Raw genomic sequence first — 21,301 nt, 5'->3', positions numbered from 1 at the left:
TTCCACCTCTGTCCTGGTGAGGAAGCCAGCCAAGGTCATCCCCACACCATCAGCCCCCCACAACTGCCTTCCCACTGTGTGAATAGGCTACAACCACACCCAAATAAAATGACAGTTAACATTTTAACAGTGAGTACATTTATTTGTTTGAAGTTCTACACTCCCGTGGACACACTTCATAACTTAAAGGCAATAGAGCAAAACATTGTGACAGGCTCCAACTGGAATATTAAAAAAAAAAAATCACATACTCATGTCACTCAAGAAGTACAGTTAAATTGTTCAGTCATTTTGGTCTTCATCCCAGTCTTTCTTTCCCGAGGGAGGTTTAGGGCCACCAGCTGGCTTTGCCATAATGATCTTGAAGATAACAGGGAAGCAGAAAAAGATAAGGTTAGAATCAGACACAGCCATACAACGCTGTCAGCATTCACTAAATGCATGCAGTTTCCCTACTCTGAACCTAAGCCAGTGAATATTATTACCCATCTGATTGAAATACAAAATAATTTTTTTTCTTGAAAACGGCAGAAGCTGAGCCCTGATATACAAAGAAAGGGCTTTTACCTCATTTTGCATGCAAATTAAGACTTCAGTTAGTCTACAGCAAGCAAGTGCTTGAACAGGCAAACGAGTGACTTTTACAGGATGCGCGCTACAGAAAGCAGAAGAATTATCAGAGCTGCTGTTCTGAATTACTGAGTCTGAACATCACACTTTAAAAGCAGAAAGTCCACTAGTCCTACCACGTTAAAGGCTCATTTTCTGCACTCACTATATAGTGAGAAGTAAGGTAAAACAAACCGCACTTGTCATCCCTTCAGTGAAAATTTGTGTTTAGGAGTAAAATTCATTTGCAAAGGCACAAATACAACACATAGCAATCGGCACACATGTAAGTCAGCAGTGTTACGTGTCCTCGGGAAAGGCATCATCTGCCATGTGCTTGTCAATATACCCACACATGCACTCAGACACAGACACCTCTCTGCTAGAGGCGCAGAGCTTACTGCACACTAGTTTTCAGGCTCATCTTTCCAGTCATCCTTATCCCAATGTCCTTGTTGCTTAGGGGCTTTTGGACCGCCTGCTGTTTTTGCCATAATAATCTACAGAAATTTTACATGCAAATACATTTTTGCTGAAGTTCCACAAAACACATTAAGTTAAGATCTGTATCATTAAGATTATAATCTCCATTTTCCCTAGAAGCTGGATTTTCATATAAGAACAATATTTGAGAGACGGTTTCTTGTGTTAAATCTTGTTTCTACAAAAGTTAGGATCACTTTCTAAATACATATGAGTATCAACTGTCAAATCTTAAAAAGAACCCCAACACCTTAATCGTGCTCCTATGGAAGCAGTAACATCACAATATTTCAAATTATGAGCTCTTGAACAAACTGTTTCCTGGCTTTCAGAAATAAACAAACCAGGTTTTCCAGTATAATATTTTTATGCCTTGCATTCCCAGAAGATTCACGTATTTTGCATTAGCGTTCTGCGCACTGAGTTGAAGGTTTTCAGTTCAGCCGCTAAATTACTTGTAAGCTTACCTGATCCACCCTTAGGACAGTCACTGCTGCATTTGTAGCTAGCTTGATACCCCAGGATTTTCCAAGGTATGTGTCTAACACACCAGCTTCCAGCATATCCTTCACAGCAGCAGCTTCAGCCTAGCAGACATGGGGAGAAACGTTATTCAAAACCTTCTCAGGCTTCTACTTAGCAAGTTATTGGGTTTTCAGGGTTACAGGTTTAGAACAAGTTATAGCTTTTCTGATCTTGTTTTCTCTCTTCAGAAAACCTTCATTCTTCATCCATCATCAGGAAGACAAACCAAGTCCTTACTGAAGACTTGCTCTCCACCACATTAGATCAGCATCTCACTTTACCTCCCACATAAGGCCACTACACTGCACCGAATGTAACTGCTTGCTGATGAAAAAGACCCACTTCAGTATTACAATTCTAAGAAATCATTGACAACACGGAGCTTCAGTGATCTAAATAAATTAATCTATAAATACTTCATATTGATAGCAGTATTTTTAAATATAACCCTGTACTGCAGAGCACCAAATAATGTGAGAGACTATTTACCTCAATATCAAATCCAACATTTTTGTTCCCTTCTTGATGCACAGCATAAAGTTTGGAGATGACCTCATTAGCCTTTACTCCAGAGTTTTCTGCCAGTGCTCGAGGAATGGCTTCAAAAGCCTCAGCAAACTTCTTGATGGCATATTGGTCAAGCCCAGGACAAGTCTAAAGTGAAGTTGAAAACCACATCAGCATTTCAAAATAAGATATGACAGAGATAAGATAAAGCATAAGATAGGGAGGCGTTTGTTCCCCCCTCCTATTTTTTAAAATTGATTTATATGCATTAACAGACATACATATTGGTATAAAATAACATGTATGTATCTGTGTAAGTCACATACATATTTAAGTACGTGTGTGTGTGTATATATAGATATATAAATAAAAAATTAGAAGTCAAAAAGCTCATTGGCTGTACCTCTCCATAAGATGTGATCTGCTTGGCTAATTCAATCTCTGTCGCACCACCTCCAGGAACAAGACGTTTATCCTGTGAACAGACCATCCCAAAACACAAACTTTTGCTTAAAGCATCACATTAATTTTCTCTTTTTAGAATTTATCCACTCTATCAAGAACGCAACAGAACTTTATCCCACACAGACTTATTAAGAATCTGCTTCAGAACAAACATGCATTATACCAGAAATTTACTCTTTCATTCCAAATTTCTTTTGTAAAAGAAAAATAATAATGCAGTAGCTTTTGTGTCCGGGGGTTTTGGGTGGGGTTTTGGGGGTGTGTTGTGTTGTTTTTAGAAAGTAATTTCAATTCTTGGCTAACTAATAGCAGAATTCCTAGATCTTCGCATCTTTTCCATTAACTTGTTGGGAAATACCATGCAGGAAAACAATCTACAATACACTAAGCTTAGTATGTCAACAGGTATCACAAGGTGTTGGCGGTTTTGTTTTAAATTAAGCATTTTGTATATTCGTTGGCAAACCAGCATTCACTTAAAAACTCCCAGTCTTTTAAACAGAAAAGTAATCATCATAAATCATAAGTCAGGACAACTGCTGGACACAATCATAAACACACAGTCTACAGCTGTTTCTGTACTCTAAATCAATGTGCATGTCTTGGTATGTATAGAACATTAAGCTTCAAACAAAAGTTTAACCTTTCTTGCACACCACCTTCCAAGTAAATACACAAACACCTCCTTTTGTGTTAAAAAAAAAGGAAAGAAGAAGATATTCAAGTCCACAAAAGCTGCTCAGAAAAACTCTGATGTAGTCAATTTTGGAGTTCTTCCACCTATAACGCGTATCTGTAGCATGTGGAGGAAAGCCTGTCTTGTCACCTATGAACTCAAAATCTAGTTTGCAACCAGTCAGTTGCTCCTGATCCTCAGTGACAAAGCAAGCTACCTGGCTTTTCCTCTGTGCCTGGTTTCCAACGAACATTACAAACCGCTTAAGGAAATAGTCAAGAAAGAGCTGGCTGCCATTAGGAAGAGGTAAAACTAATCTATCTTCAAGAAATCACTCATTACTGGAAAACCGAGTGCAGTACACGCTGAGCACCATCACTGTATTCACAAGGACATCGGCACCAATCTTCTCTACGCAGCCCTCTACACCTCAAAACCACACAGCCTTCTCTGCACCTCCAGAAGGCTCCTAAGCTGATAAGGTAAACATCTGCTACGGCCCTTGTAGCAAATCAGGACAAAGCAAGCACGAGTCTTGCCTCACACTGATCCATAGCTCAGTCTTGATAACTGAAGTGTTCTGGTCACCTACCCTTGTGAGTACTTTGAAAGTATTTACACCATCATCCACTGCTCTCTCTATGTCATCCATCAGATTGTCTGTAGATCCACGAATGAGTATAGTCGAAATGGCACCATCCTCCTTTTCTGTGCAGACAGACATGTGCATTACCAAATTAAGTTTGCTAGCTGTGAAACCCTTCTGAACATCGTACTTCTAGAACAGTGGCATTAGGAGTTCTACAGAACATACATACCATGCTTAAACACAACAACTTGTGTATCCCCAACCTCCGATAAATACACACTATCACAGTGACCCATTTCTTCTAGAGTTGGGGGAGTCTGGAAAGAAAAACAAGGGTTAAGAGGTGAACCTGCTCATCAGTACTCTCCCTTCTGTTCCTCATTTGGAAAGTCCATACCAGTCTGGGTAGCGCTGTGGCACCAACGGTTTTGCACAATCTTCTCAGATCCCACTTTGAGTTCAACCTTTGAAAAACAAAAACAGTTCAGAGCAAATATTAATACATACAAGCAAGTATTCTCAATTTCTCAGCATTTTTTAAACTAATGACATCAAAGTTTACTGCATCAAGTTAGAAAATCCACTCATTTTTTTTGAGTTATAATTACCTGTTTTCAGGGATGCTATGCAAAGACTATTTTCTAAGAATTTAAAAACAAAGAAGTAGTTCACATACATGGAAATTCTCAAACTTCACCTTCTAGTGCACAGGACTTGAATTCATTTTTACACCACCTCTGTAATAATCCTTCTTGTTATGCAAGAGATTACAGTATCACGCTCCATTTCCAGAAGTTCAGAGTTTTTCAGACACCACCAATGAAGTTACAGCTTTCAACATAGGACCATTTATTTGTGTCAGAAGTGAGAGCTGCTGGTAGTAATGTGACTTTATGTTGTGCAGAATGCATTTCAAGGATGTCCAGACATGCTTTATTTTACAGACAAGAAGATTTAAGGGCCACAAAAATGACAGAAAAGTTTTAAGTATTAGTTCTTCCATTCATCAACACCTTACTGATGCACAGAGGTGTACCTCATCATTGCTGAAGCATCACATGAGGACTGTGACCAGGAGGAACCATTGTGGTGTAGTGTTACGTGCCTTTGAGACCACATGCCTCTTTACTAGATCCACTAATTTTTATATTCTTGATTTCAATTGTGCTATAAAAGCACTTAAACCAGAATAACAGTACCATATACACAAGTTACTCCCCAATTAGCTGCCATAGAGGTGAAATACTATCAAGAAACACAAGCTATGAAACAATCAAATTGCAGCACAGGGTTTGATGCCCTAGAAAACCAAATAGTCTGCAATATTTTATTTCTAATTCAGCTGAGAGGCAAGAGACAATACGGCAAGTACATTTCATAAACCTGGCAGGTCAAGTGGTTTTATGCTCTTGTAGTACTTACCTGACTAACATAAGATTGTACTTGTTAGCATAATGAAGTGCCATGTCTGCCACTTTGCCACCCGTTACTACCACATTTGCACCACTATCAGCAATAGCTTTGACTTGCAAATCCATTAGATTTTCTTCCCCCTTACTGAAACTCATCAGTTCTTCAGCATTCTTTATAAGCACGGTGCCCTAGTAAACACATACACTGTTATCAATTCAGCATTAACTACAAGCCTAAAAGTTTTTGACAAACCATTTTGTCTCCCAACCTATCCATAAACCTCAAGTCATCCTGTTTTATAATACTGCCGCCCTTCCCAGGCAATGGGGTAAAACAAGACAAAAAAGGGCAATTCTAGCATTCCTAGACATCCTTGACACTCAAAACATTCTAGCACGTAGTTTGGCTCAAATAACCCAACAAAACCAATGACTCCCCAACCCCCAAAACTTTGTAAAACAAAATTAGGTTCAGGCGTTTTCTATTAACTTTTTTAAACTAATGAACTCAGTATTAACAAAAATATCTGAATCACCAAGTGTCAAGAATACTTATAGTTAAGTCTAAAAATATGAGCACATGAGTATAAATAAATATCTAACTTATTTTGAGCTTTTACATACCTTAGTTTCAGTTATCATACCATCAAAAGGGCAGGAATACACAGCTATTTTTGCATCTTTGACAGAAGTAACATCTCCTTCAGTTTCTTTTTTAAAAACCATGCCATGCAGTACCGAGGAAGCAGAGATACCAGCACCCTCAAAGGAAAGAAATGGAATGGAGGAAAGTCCTATTATTGATCATTTACTGTCAGAAAGCTGCACTACCCTTGACGAAAAGCAGTCCTTGCACTCATTTGCATGTAGCACCCTAAGTTTTCATTGCAGTACAAAGAAACAAGACTCAAGCTGATTTCACAACATCAAACACTGTCTTATAGGTTCCCATTTTAAGATTAGTTGGTGGTCCAGCTTAAGCCCTGTGACACTCACTTTCTGTGCTCAACTTGTTACGTATGTATTAGCAGGGAAAAAACACAGGGGGAAATTCATAGTAAGTGCAAGCTTGTTCCAATCCAACACACAACACTGAGGCCTAAGGTCCCACTGACAAAAAGAACACAAGATTAGACCGCTACATTTCTGTCAGCCTGCAGCTCAACCTAATCTTGTGACTACTTCTACAACAAAGATGCAGTCAACATCCCCGTGTATAATTAAATGTATCTGATTTAGCATAAACTTTCAATATTGATGATTTTTGTTTCTGAAAGCTGCTACTGGGCACTAAACAAAGAATGCAAAGGCAAACTTCCAAAACTTCTTATGCCTGCCACAGCACAACAAAGATTAGAGTAGAAAAGGCACTTTCAAAGTTCAACGATCTACAAATTAACTTTCATTTAACTGTTTACTTTAATACAGGAAAGCTAGCTACTTCCAACTTACCACAATTTTGCACACTCTGATATTATCAACGTTGAAATGACCAGAATCAGGAAGAATAGAAACTGTTTGGTGGAGGGAGGAAAAAAAAAATAAATTAATTTGTGCTGCTTAATGAATCAAGCAGATCAGCGACACCATAAACAATACCTGGAATTTTTCTGAAGTACCAGAATTCAATGGTTTGAGACGCCTGCCTAAATTTAAGACAATTATAACCTGCTAATAACCTGCATCAAGAGAAACTGAAATTTTGTTCTTACAATGTAGTAATCAGAAAGCAACATCTATTCAGGCTGCTCAGTTAAATTAAGTCCAAGCATCCATTTACACATGTACGATCAAGAGTAAAGTCTGATCCAGAATATTTTGAGAAAGCACTTAAACTAGACATGAAAGTTTTTTCTTGGAAATCTAAAGGGAGACAACTCAACACAACTACATTCTTGCTTCCACTGTTCTGTGGCTGAGACTAGTAACAGCTTATCTGAAGTGTAACACATCTTCCTAATGACAAAAAAAGAAAGATGGGTTTCTGGTTTAAAAAGACTAGAAAGCTACTTCTATAAACATTCAGTAGAAAACACAGACCTTTTCTGAGCCACAATGCCAAGTAGGAGTTCAACACAAGGAAGGTTATTCTCATTTCAGAGGCTAACGCATTCTATCCAATTCAACCTGATAAATCAACCATACCTTTTATCTTACATGAAGACATTAGCACTGATGACAGGCAAACCTACTCCTTTTTTTAGATGCATGCACACATCTGTCTTGTCCACTTACCACAGGCCTGAGCAATAAGCTTTGCCAAAAAACTTTCATTGCCGTATTGTTTGCTCATCACTGAAGTGTGCAACAAGGATGCCACTTCTTCAATATCTCTCAGGTTTTTTGCAGAACAGCACACCAAGTCTGGAAGAATTTCTAGGGCTTTCTTGCAAGCCTTTTCATATCCTTCAATCACCTGCGCAGCAAACAGTAAATACTCACTATACCACTTCACTATGCATTCATACTGCTGGTATCTCCTTTTCAAATGGCCACAGAACATTAAGAAAAGCAAAAGCTTACAAGGGAAGCAAGCAATGACAAGCAGCAAAACACATACTGTTCTTCCTCACAAATCTGTACCTAAAAAATTAGTTCAGAAGGAAGCAGACAATTCACAATAACGTGACCCCAAAATACCGACCAACGGCAATCTGAATTCAAGTTACATGAATTGTAATAACAATATAACTTGCCTCTGACACCGACAACCCCATCCTCAGAAGGTCTTCTGCTAACTCCAGAAGAACTCCAGCAAAAACAAGGACAAAGTTTGTTCCATCTCCAACTTCTTGCTCTTGCATGTGGGAAGCCATCACAAGCATTTTTGCAGCAGGATGCTGGACCTTTAAAAGAAGTTACACATCTTAGTTACTAACATCTCACCTAGAATATGGCTCCAGGTTTATCTGTGCATGCAGTATAAACTCTGTTACTTCAAACTGTATTTAAAGATACTAAGAATGCACAAAATAGGAAAAGAAAGCAGCACATATTATCTTAATTGGCTAAATTCCCTAATAAGCAAAAGTACAAATATATGTGAAAAAAATACCGATCAGAACATTCTCCCTACAACGTGAATTAGACATCCTTTACACTGGTTCTGTGCTATTTTTACAACGTGCAGGGGGCTTCACAATCAAGCTCTGCAACTGGAAAGCAGCCTAAAGTTTAGATCTTCAAGCTGAATTCCTGTGTGTCATACACAAAGTAGATGTCTAAATTACATTTTAATTCTAGTGGGGTTTTTTCTGCTTAAAGATGGCACTGCTTTCCATTCCTTTCAAAGGAAGACAATAAAAATGCTGTATTCTTGAATTTAATCACAGCAGCTGTCAACTTTATCCCAGAAAGAAACATGCAAGATCAGATGAACTAAGCAGCCTGCAGATGATTTATTAAAAACAGAACTGAGACTTCCTCAGTTATTTCTACTTACACCAAACACGACCACAATGCATTCAGCAAGGAAATACTTCATACCTACACTATTTCTACCAGTAAGTACAGAATTCAGCAAAATACTATTCGTGCTGTGATACAAATATGGATTTGATAGTAAAAGTCAGAACAAATCAGTCTTTCCACGCTTCTACTGTATTCACAGGAGGATGCTGTTTTATCTTCAGCTTCTTAAACCAAATTAATGTATTCTAAGCAGACGGGAGACTACGGCAACTACCGACACTGGGAGATTAACACAGCAGCTATTTCAATTAGTTCTCCAAACAGTGTATTGTCTAGATATACCCTCTTCTAAATCTATACTGGCTTTGGGGAAAAAAAGTAGGCAATTATTAAGCATCTCCTGCAACTACTTAATGCTGTTTTACAAAAGAGTTCTGTTCCTCACTATGGATACAGCCCATTTTGACTTTACTCAAATCCAGTGAAAAATGTCAATGATTGACAAAATGACATACGTAGATCATCACAGCAGCCCACAGATATGCTAGCTCACAACTGACATCTTCTGAAGCAAGAAAACCTACCTCCAGCTCTCTCAAAATAGTAGCAGCATCATTTGTAACAAAAAGCTTCTCCAAATGATTGATAACCATTTTGTTCATTCCTAACAGGGGTGGGAAAAAAAAATATAATCATCCATTAGGCGAACATAATATTGTACACAGATACCGTTTCGTAACTTTCAGGTACATCTTACACATTAAAACGCCAGCCCTATTGATAATTTAAGAACCTAAAAGATTGTTCCAAAATAACACTTGGGAGTGTGCGACATTAAGGACAAATTAGTAATTTCTGAATAAGCAGTTCTCTCTTCAAAAATATTAGTACATCATTTAATTAATTGCTACTGGAGAACATCTTTTGTTTTGGTGACCGGACATGGAATGATTACGTTCATTGTGACGATATACCAAGATACTGTCTTTCCTTTAACTTTTGTAGGTCTTCCATACAGATTAAGACAGCATAGAGCACACAGTAAGTGGGACAAAAAGCTGGCAAAGGCAGGGCAGGTCCATTGTGCGTAACTTAAGAGCTAACTAAACAAAGTCTGATCTGTATAACCACTAACACTATATTTAAGAGTTCTAGAGCAAGTCCAATGTGTTTCTTCAAGAAACAAACAGTTGTTTCTTTGCCAAGGTGGGTTTAGCCTTCATACACAACATTTGGCTTGAAAACACTACAATAATTTTTGGATTTACTTACCATTTGGTCCATAAGCTGTACGGGTGGTTTGAGCAAGTTCTTTGCATGCCTGGATGTTCCTATAGACAGCTTCTTCTAGTCCTGAATAATGCTAAAAAGAAAAATGTTCTGCTTAGAATTAGGTTTTGTAACAAAAAAGAAAGGGATGAGCTAGTCATTTCTCATCGAAGCAGCAATAATCTGAGCCAATGAAAGATTTTGATTAATACAGATTTGACATTTCAAATTTAAATGGAAACTAAGCCTTACCCAAAGACACTGAGAAAAGAACTACTGTGCACTGCTTCTCAACTAGGCAGCTCGTAAGGCACAGTAAGCTTCTGAACAGAAAATCTGAACAATGACTTGATTTTCAATACAGTTTGCATCTCCTAAGTGTTCCAAAGAAGCCAGCGGCATGCCAAAGAGAAACAGAAAATAGTCAACACCAGATCGGAGAGGGGCAAGGGGTTTGTAAGCACGTGTTTTTGCACGTGCTTCTTTACTCACAACTCTGTATTGCACAAAAAACATTTAACTCAGTTCTACATTCAAACGTGTGGCTTGAAGATTCAGAAGCAGAACAATTCATAAAATAATTGTGTTTGAGAAACCAATCAGCCTGGCTTCAGTTTGGAGGCCTTAAGAAAAGGGGGGATCCCCAGACAGGGCCTTAAGAAAGAGGGTAAAACACCCAGTGCGACCCATAAGAGAAGGGAGAAAGGTATGCTCTAATAATATTTACTCTCTAAATACAAAACTAACACCTCAGAATGCCAGCTGCCTCCTTGTTTTGTAAAAGACAGCTCTTGCTATCCTGGCCTTGAACTTTCTACTCGAGAACCAGAATCTCAGCCACTTTGTCTCCCTGCTCTCCCCCTGCCCTCAACCTACACCATTCCTTGCCTCCAAGGAAGGTTCTGAAAAGAAAATATCAGAGGGCGTTCCGAGCTGTTAACTTCACTTTCCCTTCTATGACTTAGCAGCAAATAGAACTTTCTTTTATTTTCCCCTGCAATAAAAAAATACCCCACCCTGTTTGTTTTCTGTCTACTTTTTAAAAGAAAGCTTCAGCTTTATCCGGCACAGTCCTCGACCGCTACCAAACCGCCCATTACGCTGACGTTAAACACAGTGAGAACGGATTTACGGGCGGAGAACGTACGTAAAACCTTGCGTTACTCTACAGGCCCGGGAAAGGCGCTTTCCCTACGGCCGCGGAAGCAGAGCCGAGACAACAGCGCGGGGCGCTTCCAGCCGCCGAACCCCGCCGCCGGCAGCAGCTCCCCGCACGAGGCGGCCCCCTGACGCCCTTCTCACGGCGGCGGCGGGCGCCGGGCCGCGGCTCGGGGGAGACCACGGGGGGCGGCGGGGGGCGGCGGGGGGGGGGGCGGGATCCCCTGGCGGAGCTTTCTGGAAGGCCGCGCGCGCCAGGCGCCACCCTTCTCCCTCCTGCGCCTCGCGCCCGCGTGCCGAGCAGCGGCGCGGGGCAGACCCCGCCCCCGGCGAGCAGTGGCCGCCGAAGGGGCCAAAGACGGGGGTGGGAGCGCGAGGCACGCTAGGCCCCCGCCCGCGGGCCGCGTGGAGCCGCCGAGCCCCGCCGGCCTTCCAGAAGCTTCCCCGCGCTGCCGCGCTCGGGCTGCCCCCGCCGCCCGTCCCCTCTCCCCCCGAAGGAGCGGCGCCCGCCTGGCGCCGCGCTCACCTTCGCCCCCTCCTTGAGCATCTGGGCGAAGCCCGGGGCCTTGGGGACGTGCAGCGCCATCTCCGCTCCGCTCTGCTCCTGCCAGGCGCCCGGGACGACGGGAGAGAGGGGCCGCGCAGGCGCGGTGGGGCAGCCGGGCTGCCGGCAGGCCCGGGGAGTTGCGCCCAGAGAAGGTCGATGGCGGGGCGGGGCGGTTGCTGCTGCTCAGAACGGGCGGCAGGCGGGCCGCAGCTTCCCGCTGCTCGGTCGGAAGGGTTTCCTCAAGACCAGGCCCCGCGGGACGCCGCCTCCCCTGACACCTTTCTCCCCTCGCAGTGCCGGCCGAGCCCGCCAGCAGCCCGCCCCGGCCGCAGCCTGGCCGCCGGGCAGAGGCCTCCCAGCCTCTGAGAGAGGATGGGAGCTGGTAGAACAGGTAGCGGTTAGAGACTGTGACTCGAGGGATGGACCGGCGTGTCCCGTGGCAGTGCGTTTGGCTTTAGGTGGATGGAAACAACCAAAGTCTGTGGTTCATCTCACTTTTCCAGTATTGTCATTTATTTAAAAGAGTTCGTGTTTTTCCGAAATAGGTAAGCTAGCGTTGCTTGGTTCGTTGTACGATGCGCAGCTCGCCACCTCCTTTTGTCAGGGGTGCTGAGCGGTGGCGGTGTTTACCGGGAAGCATCGTCCGTGCAGCAAAGGGCCGCGCAGCATTGTGGCAGTGGCCGATGTTGGCTCCTTCAGAGTCTGTCTTTCAGCATACCGTCTCCCAGGAGTTTCTCCGAGTACATTCGCTGATACATGTCCCAGAAACAGTTAAGGGCCTTCATGGCCACTGATGGCAAAAGCTGGTCATAAAACTTTTGGAGACTCCGGTCAAGTATTTGGCTTAGTACATACCTGACTTGTTCAAATGGAATTGAAATGTACTGATAGGAGGACCAAGTACAGTCAAACCCTCATTATCCAGGGTAATCGCAAGTAATATGTGTGCTACAGGACGTGTTGAAGGGTGCTTTGGAGACTCGCCTTGACACCTCTACATGTAGCTGAGGTTCCAACAGGAGACAGCAGAGCTGCTTTAGGTTTGATAAGCTTTATTAACTTCAGTGCCACAGAAAATCAAACATACTGACTGTTTCAAGACGAGAAATTCAAGGCCTTAGAAATAATACTGCCGCACTGAGACCACGCAGAATCTGAGCCTGTAACCCAATGGAGACTGAGTTGCTCTACCTCTGTTTGGCATAGAGGGCATAACCCAATTTATCCCTCTCTTCTCGTTCCGATGTATCAGCACCACAGTGCAGCTAGGAAAGAAGGAAATGTCTGTCCTGTTCTACAGCCAGGATACCAGAAACTGTATTTTATAAAGTGACTTCTGTAATTTATTGTTAGCCATGGAGATCATAAGAGGTACTTACTCATAAGTCAATACGGAAGACTTTTCATAGTCGTGAGCATGAAGTCACGTGTATTATATCAATAGCTGAATGCATTCTAGTCAGAGACATTCATTTTAGGGTAGTGAGGAAAGATGGTTCAAGTGGTTAGACTGCTGATTAGTAACTGCAGGATGTGTTTCAGTCCTCTGGGACTAATGACCTCAGGCAAGTCTCTAGTGATTCATCAACACTTAATAGTTTTGTCATTTTTTTACCGTATATTCTACATTCTCAGTGCCATCAGCTGGATTTACCACCTCATTGTTACGAGCGTTAACGGGAGTACATTTTTTTTTCCAGGTAGGAAATAGAATAATTAAATGATGAAATGTCTTCCTGGAAATTTTACAGTCTTCAGCCAGGAAGTCCACAGCACTTTTCCTCCAGGATCCTATTGCTTGCCTAGGTGGGTTGCTAATCTGGGCCTAAATTACGATGCCCCAAACAGTATTGATTTGTATTAAAAATGTTTCTGGGCTCATTGATACACATTGGTGTTATTCTCCTTCCTTGATTTTCATGAAGACAAATAACAGAGGAATCAAGAATATTAAAAAAATAATAAAAACTATTAAAAACACTGCTTAAGTTTACATTCATTATAACCTTTCCATAACAAGAAAAGATGAATATTTGTCTTTTGTGTGACTTCTGAACTTTGTTCTCTGATTTTTGAGGGATGGCCTCTCCAAAGCACTCGCTTCATTAGAACCTGAGTAAATGTTAGCTCAGAAATTAAATCAAGGCTTATTATTGCTTGGCAATATGGCATGTTGATCTTGTCAGCATTCATCCTACTAAGAAGGCGACATTCCCTTTCTGAGTCTTCAATAATTAAAATGCTGTTATGTAATGAGTCTGTCAAGTGATTCTATAGAGGAAATGTAGATTACATAACGTTGGAACTACAGCAATAAGTAAAGTCAGCTCACGCAGGCCAACAGCAACCATCGCAGTATTGCATCATTCTTGTTGTTGGGTCAACTCAGCTTGAGTAAAATAAGCAACCTGGAGGTGAAAGTCTCAACTTTTCTTATTCAGCGCTACAGCTGTCCGGTTCACTCCACTTTAGGCTTCTTAAGTGTTGCTTCTGCTTGGAGAAGTAAATTTACCCATGTTTGTTTCCACTCATAATATTGCAGAGTCATAAAGTCAGCGTTGCTCAATGATTCCACATTCCAGGTTCAGTATTTTAAGCAAGGACAGTGGCCACAAAGGTAGTCCCATCTCTGGCTGCTTGTTTCACCTCTGTGTTTTCCTTCCTCTTCTCTCAAATCCTCTCTTGCCAAACATTTGTGCACGCATGCAATGAACCAGATTAGGGAACTGATCTGCATTAAGACAAACCCGAAAGAAGCCTGGCCATCTTTCAGCTTTCCTGCTTGCTACATGGCTGTGCAAAGCCTTGGGCTGGCCCAAGGAGCGATGAAGGGAGACAGGGCAGTGGTCTCTGTGGCAGTGCTGCCTTACGCTGTCTTCAGATATTTCTGGAACTGCCCTTATGGTCCAGTGCCTTTATTGATGCTTATGCTAGCTACATTTTTCAAAGCCAGAATACCACCAAAGCAAAAAAATATTTGTATGTTTGTGATTATGAATATATACAATATGCATATATATTAATCTGTATTAAACTATTACTAAGACATCTCTTTCTGTTATAATCAGGAGTTATTTGGCACTCACTGTGTAATCATGACTTTGACTTGGCCTTGGTCTTTTTTTAGCTACTCATCTACACCATTTATATTCTGCACGGACATTGCCATGCTAGAAGACCATCCAAAGGTCAGAGGGTTGGCTATTGGCAGTTGGCTGCCCTTTCACCAGCCAGAATCTATTACTGTACACATGGAAATCCCCAGATTATCTGTAGGCACATGTTTGTCAAATTCTAGGATGGTAAAATTTTAACAAGATCTTGGGAAGTTCATGAAAAGGACAGAATGTTAATTTCTATTTGCTTATTCAGCAGTGGGAACCTGAGCAGTTGGAAAACAAGGGATAGACAAGTATCTGCTGAGGTTGTGAGTATAACATCTGACTGTGTTTGTCCAACAACTCTGACACCTGGCCAATGAAAAAATGTGAGTTGCATGTTGAGGGAAGCCTAAGGACCATACCTAGTTTGCAGAGAATCATGCTTATACCTGAAACAGAGAATTGCGAACCATAAAGGGCTGAACGTAATTCTTCTACTAGCAGCGGCAGAAGTTACATCAGCTTTTCCCAGATTTTGCGTATCTCACTTGTGACATAATGAGAAGGAGCACTCTAATCAACTAGAGTACTTCTAATCAGCTAAGTATTTCTTAGGTCATCGGTCCACAGCTCCTGCATTGAAAGCTACCCTCAGGTGCAGAGGATTACAAGCTAGACAAGAAAGGAAGATTTCCTTACTATTTGTGTATTCTTACCTCAGTGTATGTGTTTTCTGTATAACTAATCCAGTTAGGTCTAGTCACTGGAAAGCACTTCTGGGGATTTTAGGTGAGTATTGTCTTTGCACGGGATCAGTAGATTAAATTGTTTGAAAATGTTGATGTATTAAAATAGTGATGACAGTCCCCAGCTGAGTTGAGGATCCAGTAAGTTTGATTCTACCTGCACAAGTGGCAAGAACTCAGAGATTCCTCTAAACAAACACAGTAGGAAAGAATGATAGTCTCAGAAAGGAATGGATGCTGTTTGTATTGATTTTGTGTTGCACCTACAATCAAGGTATAGAATTGTGCCTTGACGCTGGTACTGTACACACCAAAAGACAATTCAAGAGCATCTGCTTCATAAGAGAAAGCAAAATTATTGAGTTTTTCTGGTTTTGATGGCATAAGAAAACAAGCATAACTGGGCAAAAACGACATGTCTTCTAGATGGTGCGTTCTGTTTTGCATGAGGAGGTCAAATCGTGGGTCGGGTAAGGGCTAGAGAAACATCTCTCTTCAGTTTTCCAAGTGGTCATATGGGAACTTTTTTCCAGTGGAGTGCAGAGGAGCCTGGGAATACCTGGAAATACAAGCCAATGGCTGGTGAAAGTTTGGCTGTTCTTGTTGAGGTCGGAAGGATTTATCGGTACCTGTGGGATGGGGAAACTTGGAGAAAGTCAAAACTGCAGAGTGAGGGAAATAGCAATTTTAGGCTGCAATTGGAAAAGATGGGAAATAGCAGAAGAGGGTGGCAGGCTCGGGGTTGGAATAGCTGGAGACTTCTGCAGAAATAGCACCCAAATGAAGTCATGAAGAGTAAAATAAACGACAACTGTTTGCGGAGTCTTGGACACAATCTCCTACCACACCTGATTTGCATTTGTTTCAGCTCTGTGGACACTAGGCAGAAAAAAATGTCACCAAATAGGTAGGATTCTGAGATGAAGACCACAGCTTCTGTTGGTTGGCACCTGGGCCAGTGAGATCTGTGGTCTTCTTTCTTCACTGTGTCATGCCTTGACTTGGATGCCCAATGTGGAGTTTTCTAAGGATGGTCTGAAACAGTACTAGATCTTCAGGACAAAGACAGAGGGTTTTCCAATTTTTAGTACTGTTTCTCTGCCCAGATAGCTGGGAAGACTTGGGTCAAGTCCCTACAAACTTTGAAATGTTTCCCATTCTCAGGTAGGGACTACTTTTAGGGTTCTGAATTGTGTGTCATCTGAGCATACCTGCTGAGAAGTGTGCTCATTCTCCAGAACTGAGGTGAGTGGGAGTCTCCTGGCCCACCTGTCCCTGAGTCGGGCCCAGGGTCGGCAGAGCGCTCTCCTTCTGGCTTCCGGCGCAGAGCATGACACACCAGCATGACCTGGGGAACTTCTGTGTGTCCTGTTATTTCCTGGCTGCTCTGTCAGCCCCGTGTGTGCGTGCCAGCAGCTTGGCAATTGACCTGAATCCGTGCTTGGTTGTGAATCAAAAGAATTCCCAAGACACCTTTGCAGCCCTCGTTTCCGCACTGTGTAACCTTCCTAGCTGTAGCTAAGAATCATAGCTCGCACAGTAATGCACAGTCATTCCTATGTGATTCTGGAAGTGTTTAAAGAAATGTTAGTGAAGAAGTGCTGTGCACTTCTGCAAAGCAGGAGACACTAGACCACATTTTATAAATAAGGGAATCACGCCATAGTGTAGTAAAGGCCAAAGCCCACGGAATGGATTAGTGCTAGAAGTTGGGACTACTGCAGGGCACTTTTTCCTGGTCTTGCACACTAAATCCCAAAAGTGTGATCTCGTGTCTGAACAGTAGACATGCTGGTTTAACCCCTGCTGGCACCTAAGTACAACTCATGGGTTGAGATAAAGACAGTTTAATAGGGCAGCAAAGGAAGAGAAAATAATAACAACAATAACAACAACAACAATAATAATAGAATATACAAAATAATGATGCACAATGCGATTGCTCACCACCTGCTGACTGATGCCCAGCTTGTCCTGGAGCAGCAATCCCATCCTCCTGGCCACTCCCCCGAGTTTATATGCTGAGCATGGTGTCATATGGTATGGGATGTCCCTTTGGTCAGTTTGGGTCAGCTGTCCTGGCCGTGTCCCCTCCCAGCTTCTTGTGCACCTCCTCACCCAGCAGAGCATGAGAAGCTGAAAAGTCCTTGACCTAGTATAAGCATTATCTAGAAACACCTAAAACATCAGTGTGTTATCAACATTATTGTCATACTAAATTGAAAACACAGCATTATACCGGCTACTAGGGAGAAGATTAACTCCATCCCAGCCAAAACCAGGACAATTACAGACATTTGAGTGATTATTTGTCTCTACTATGGTGATGTCTGTAAACATAGAATCACAAAGTATTCTTATACAAACACATCCATTTCCAACATACACAAGTACAGTTTCAGGGGTTTCATCTGAATGGATGTATTTCAGAATGACAGGCATTTTGTTCAGTGTCAAGACAAATGCCTTGGGTCTTCATGATATTCCTTTCACAAAGAAGTCCCTGTTGTTCCCACACAACACATGCATCAACATGCACAATTTGCCTTTTGTTCCCATTTTTTTGGGCCCATACTCAGTGTTCCAGTGGACAGAGTACAGTTCCATTGTGATTTAATCCTATTGCAATGATTTGGTATATGGTGTATACCAAAGCATTTTATATTATCAGAATAAAAACTGTGCCTTTACTGTCTGTGAGGTCATAAGTGAAACTGACTGGATGCCACTGGGATTGGAATTCCCTTTCAAATTCAGTTGCATTATCTCAGGTTACCTTTCGAATTTCGGTGGGTAAGGTGCCCTCTTCACCTTCTCTTACAGTCACTGCCACAGTAGATTGTATCCACAGTTGAGCCTGAGTACAGCTAAGAGCAAGAGAGACATTAATTTGGGCTGCACCTAGTGTGTTCACAATTAGTTGGTGGTCTTTTTCGTTAATTCTTTGCCATTGGGGTAATATATCAGACAAAAGCCATTGGTTAGTTCCCAATGCTGACAGAGAAGATTGCAATGGACATTCTGTGCAAATTACCTGTTGCTGAGGTCACTTTGTTTCCTAAAACTTCAATGTCTGTGCTGTTTAATATCCCTAATCCTGTTTCTAAGATACCAGCCACATCTTGTTTTGATCGTTTTGGAGAGGTGAGGATTCGTCCATGCAGCCATGCTAACCATCTAGCATAGGACATACTTAAGAACGGTGAGCAAGTAGGTTTAATTGCAGAGAGATCGATCTGCATCAATAGGTCCACTCGTTCGAGGAACCACAATGGATTAAGCAACACTCACTGTTGGCCTGTGTATTTAATAGTGTAAGGTCCAGTTTCGGAAATGTGTGGGGATAGAGTTTTCTTATCTTTTACAATCAGGGCAGAAGTGATCAAAGGCTCAGGAGCTGAGGTGGATGTTGTTCAATAATGTCTATTTTAAATCTAAATGCTAGTCCCACATTGTGGCGAGCCCAGAGGCTTGGTTTTACTAAGGTAAAATTTTACTAACAGTCCACTCTTTCAGAGGCACAGTTTCATATCTTTTGTTATTGGGTTTGATGTAATGTACACAGAAATCTCAGATGCCTTCTCATGGGTAGACCCATTGATCATCCAGCATCCCATTTTAATTTCTTCTCCTGCCATTCCTCAAAGTCGGGGAACTGTGCCATAATCTTCCCCTTTGTCCCAGTTCCATTTGTTCTCTAAGTATACTTCAGTTCCATGCATGACCACGGTGGACAGATTTAAATTTCTCCTATCAGAGTGTATTCCTGTACTCCCGGTGTACTTAGTGTGAGCTTGAGACCATGGCCACTCTAGGGTTCTTTGCACCACTGCTATCAGTAGCTTTCCAGGCAAGTGGGCCACAAGGTTTAGTTAGAGCCATGGGCGCAGTATGAATGGATGGTAGGTTGACCATTGCAGGCTGTCCTGACTGTAATGTTGTTGGATATTCTCTTTTCCCAGCAGGTGGGGCGCTGAGCTCAGTTTTTGCAAAGAATGCTCTGCTCGAAAGGCTCCCAGCGGGCCCTCGCGGATTGCGCATGTGGTGAAGTACTTCGGAAAGTCGAGTATCCCACTGGGCCTCGTGTGGCTTAAGGCTCTTTTTCAATAAGCCATTAGGTCTTTCTGCTGTCCCATTTGACTGAGGATAGTAGGGGGTATGAAACACCCATTGAATTTCTTCCTGCTTTGCCTGTTCTTGCACTTCCTTGCTGGAAAAACGTGAGCCATTGTCACTTTGGGTGACATCAACGGTTGGCAGGCCTGAAAACCAAGAGGATAATCCTCTAATGGTGCTCTGACCATTAGCCTTCTGACATTTAGTTGCCGTAATTAGGCCTGAGATGACCTCTGCTGTGAGGATATACCGATACCTCGAGGAAGGTTTAAAGGGTCCAGTGTAATCACTTTGCCATGCTGACCGTACGGTTTTTCCTTTATTAATTTGTAGGGGTGGTGTTTTAGCAAGGTGATCTGTTTGCAATTTCAATTTACTTGGGACGTTCTGTAACGATGGCTGCAAGTGGCTTTCTGTTTAGAGGCCAATCTTGGCATTGGGCTGCAAAGTAAGGTGTTTCTTGACCTGTGTGGCCCAATATCTGATTTAACCATTCCCCCAGTCAGTACCACTCACGATCTGGTGTATCTCCTGCTTTTAATACCCTAATTCTGGCTAATTCATCTACTTGTTGGTTCCATTTTGTGGCTGGTTGGTCACTGTTTACATGGGCTTTTACCCATCCTAGTTTAAATGGCATTTGTCTGGCTCTATCTATTAGTAATTGCCAGTCGTCAGTTCTCCAAACTGGGCATCTACTTACTTCCCAATTTAGGGCTTCCCATTGACAAAGCCATCGTGTGGCATGTGCCCATACACCATAGGAATCGACATAGATAACTTCTGCTCCATTTTGTGTTGCTAGAACAACTGCCCTTAATTCTCCTACTTGCGCACTGCCTTCATCTTGATCTATTACTTATTTACCAATGGTAATTTCTAATCTGGTGGCTGTGTACTGCTAACTGCCATTCACCCTCTTTGCTGAGGCGTCAATAAACCAAATGCCCTCAAGTTGGTGTTTTCTCAGTGAGGGGAGGTGCAACTAGAATCAGTGAAGGTTTAAATGGATGTTTTAATCCTAGTGGGTCAGTGTTTATAGGCATTTGTTATTTGGAAATTTTTGTATGTCCTTCAGTCAATTGCATTTGATCTGCTACTCCCACCAGGTAGGCATACCATTTCCTCATGGTGGGTTTCTGTGCAATTCCTTCTGGGGGAGCGGTACCTTTTAGGACTGTTTCTAGCAAATTAAATGGCTGGCTAATCTGAACAGGTTGCCCCTGGTGTGTTTTCTCATCTTGTTTGACTGCTCGGACTAAAGATAAAAGTCCCTTTTCCCGTTCAGAGTGTCCCTGTTCTGTCTCTTTAAATGTAGTTGAGCTGAATAATAAAGGTCTCTTTGGTCCATCAGGGCCAGTTTGGAACAGATTAAAGTAAGTACTATGTTCAGCAAAACCCCATTCTGCTGTAATAGGGTCACAGGGGTCAACTGGCCCCAGTGGCTGATCTGTTTTTAATTCCTGTATTAGGGTTTTGACTGCCTCTTCGTATTCTGGGTTCCATTTCCACAGTTTTACCTTTCATAAAAGTGAGTACAGTGGGCAAGCAATGATAGAAAAGCCAGGTACATGTTTCTTCCAGTACCCTAAAATACCCAGAAGCTGTTGTAATTCTTTCCTAGATTGGGGCATCTGCAATTGTTCTGTTTTGCTTAGGGTGTCTGGTGGAATTGCTGCATTACCTG

The 21,301-nt window shown here is 42.2% G+C and overlaps 2 protein-coding genes across 3 annotated transcripts in view; one reads left to right on the top strand and one right to left on the bottom strand.

Annotated features, from left to right (window-relative positions):
• Nucleotides 1-121: 121 nt before the first annotated feature.
• Nucleotides 122-11,760, bottom strand: CCT8 (chaperonin containing TCP1 subunit 8). Of its 2 annotated transcripts, XM_075433227.1 has the most exons (16): nt 11,631-11,760; nt 9,950-10,040; nt 9,262-9,341; nt 7,963-8,112; nt 7,502-7,682; nt 6,719-6,780; nt 5,891-6,028; nt 5,277-5,455; nt 4,252-4,318; nt 4,084-4,171; nt 3,858-3,973; nt 2,528-2,599; nt 2,107-2,271; nt 1,560-1,679; nt 1,011-1,109; nt 122-360 (listed from the first exon to the last, which is right to left on the bottom strand). In XM_075433227.1, the coding sequence occupies exons 1-15, from the start codon at nt 11,688-11,690 to the stop codon at nt 1,017-1,019; spliced, it is 1,662 nt and encodes a 553-aa protein (XP_075289342.1). In that variant the 5' UTR covers nt 11,691-11,760; the 3' UTR covers nt 122-360; nt 1,011-1,016. The 2 variants fall into 2 exon arrangements, with proteins under 2 accessions (XP_075289342.1, XP_075289354.1); XM_075433239.1 differs by lacking the exon at nt 1,011-1,109.
• A 3,258-nt stretch (nt 11,761-15,018) lies between these two features.
• MAP3K7CL (MAP3K7 C-terminal like) overlaps nt 15,019-21,301 on the top strand; it is a 54,324-nt gene continuing 48,041 nt past the window's right edge. Inside the window, exon 1 of the mRNA XM_075446387.1 lies at nt 15,019-15,078. The gene's annotated coding sequence lies outside the window, so the exon portion shown is untranslated. The remainder of the gene's footprint in view (nt 15,079-21,301) is intronic.

The sequence above is a fragment of the Opisthocomus hoazin genome, chromosome 1 (genome assembly GCF_030867145.1).
Source record: "Opisthocomus hoazin isolate bOpiHoa1 chromosome 1, bOpiHoa1.hap1, whole genome shotgun sequence".
In the NCBI taxonomy this organism is placed as follows: Eukaryota; Metazoa; Chordata; class Aves; order Opisthocomiformes; family Opisthocomidae; genus Opisthocomus; species Opisthocomus hoazin.
The sequence above is the reverse complement of the archived record's forward strand: the minus strand, read 5'-3'. Positions and strand labels throughout refer to the sequence as shown.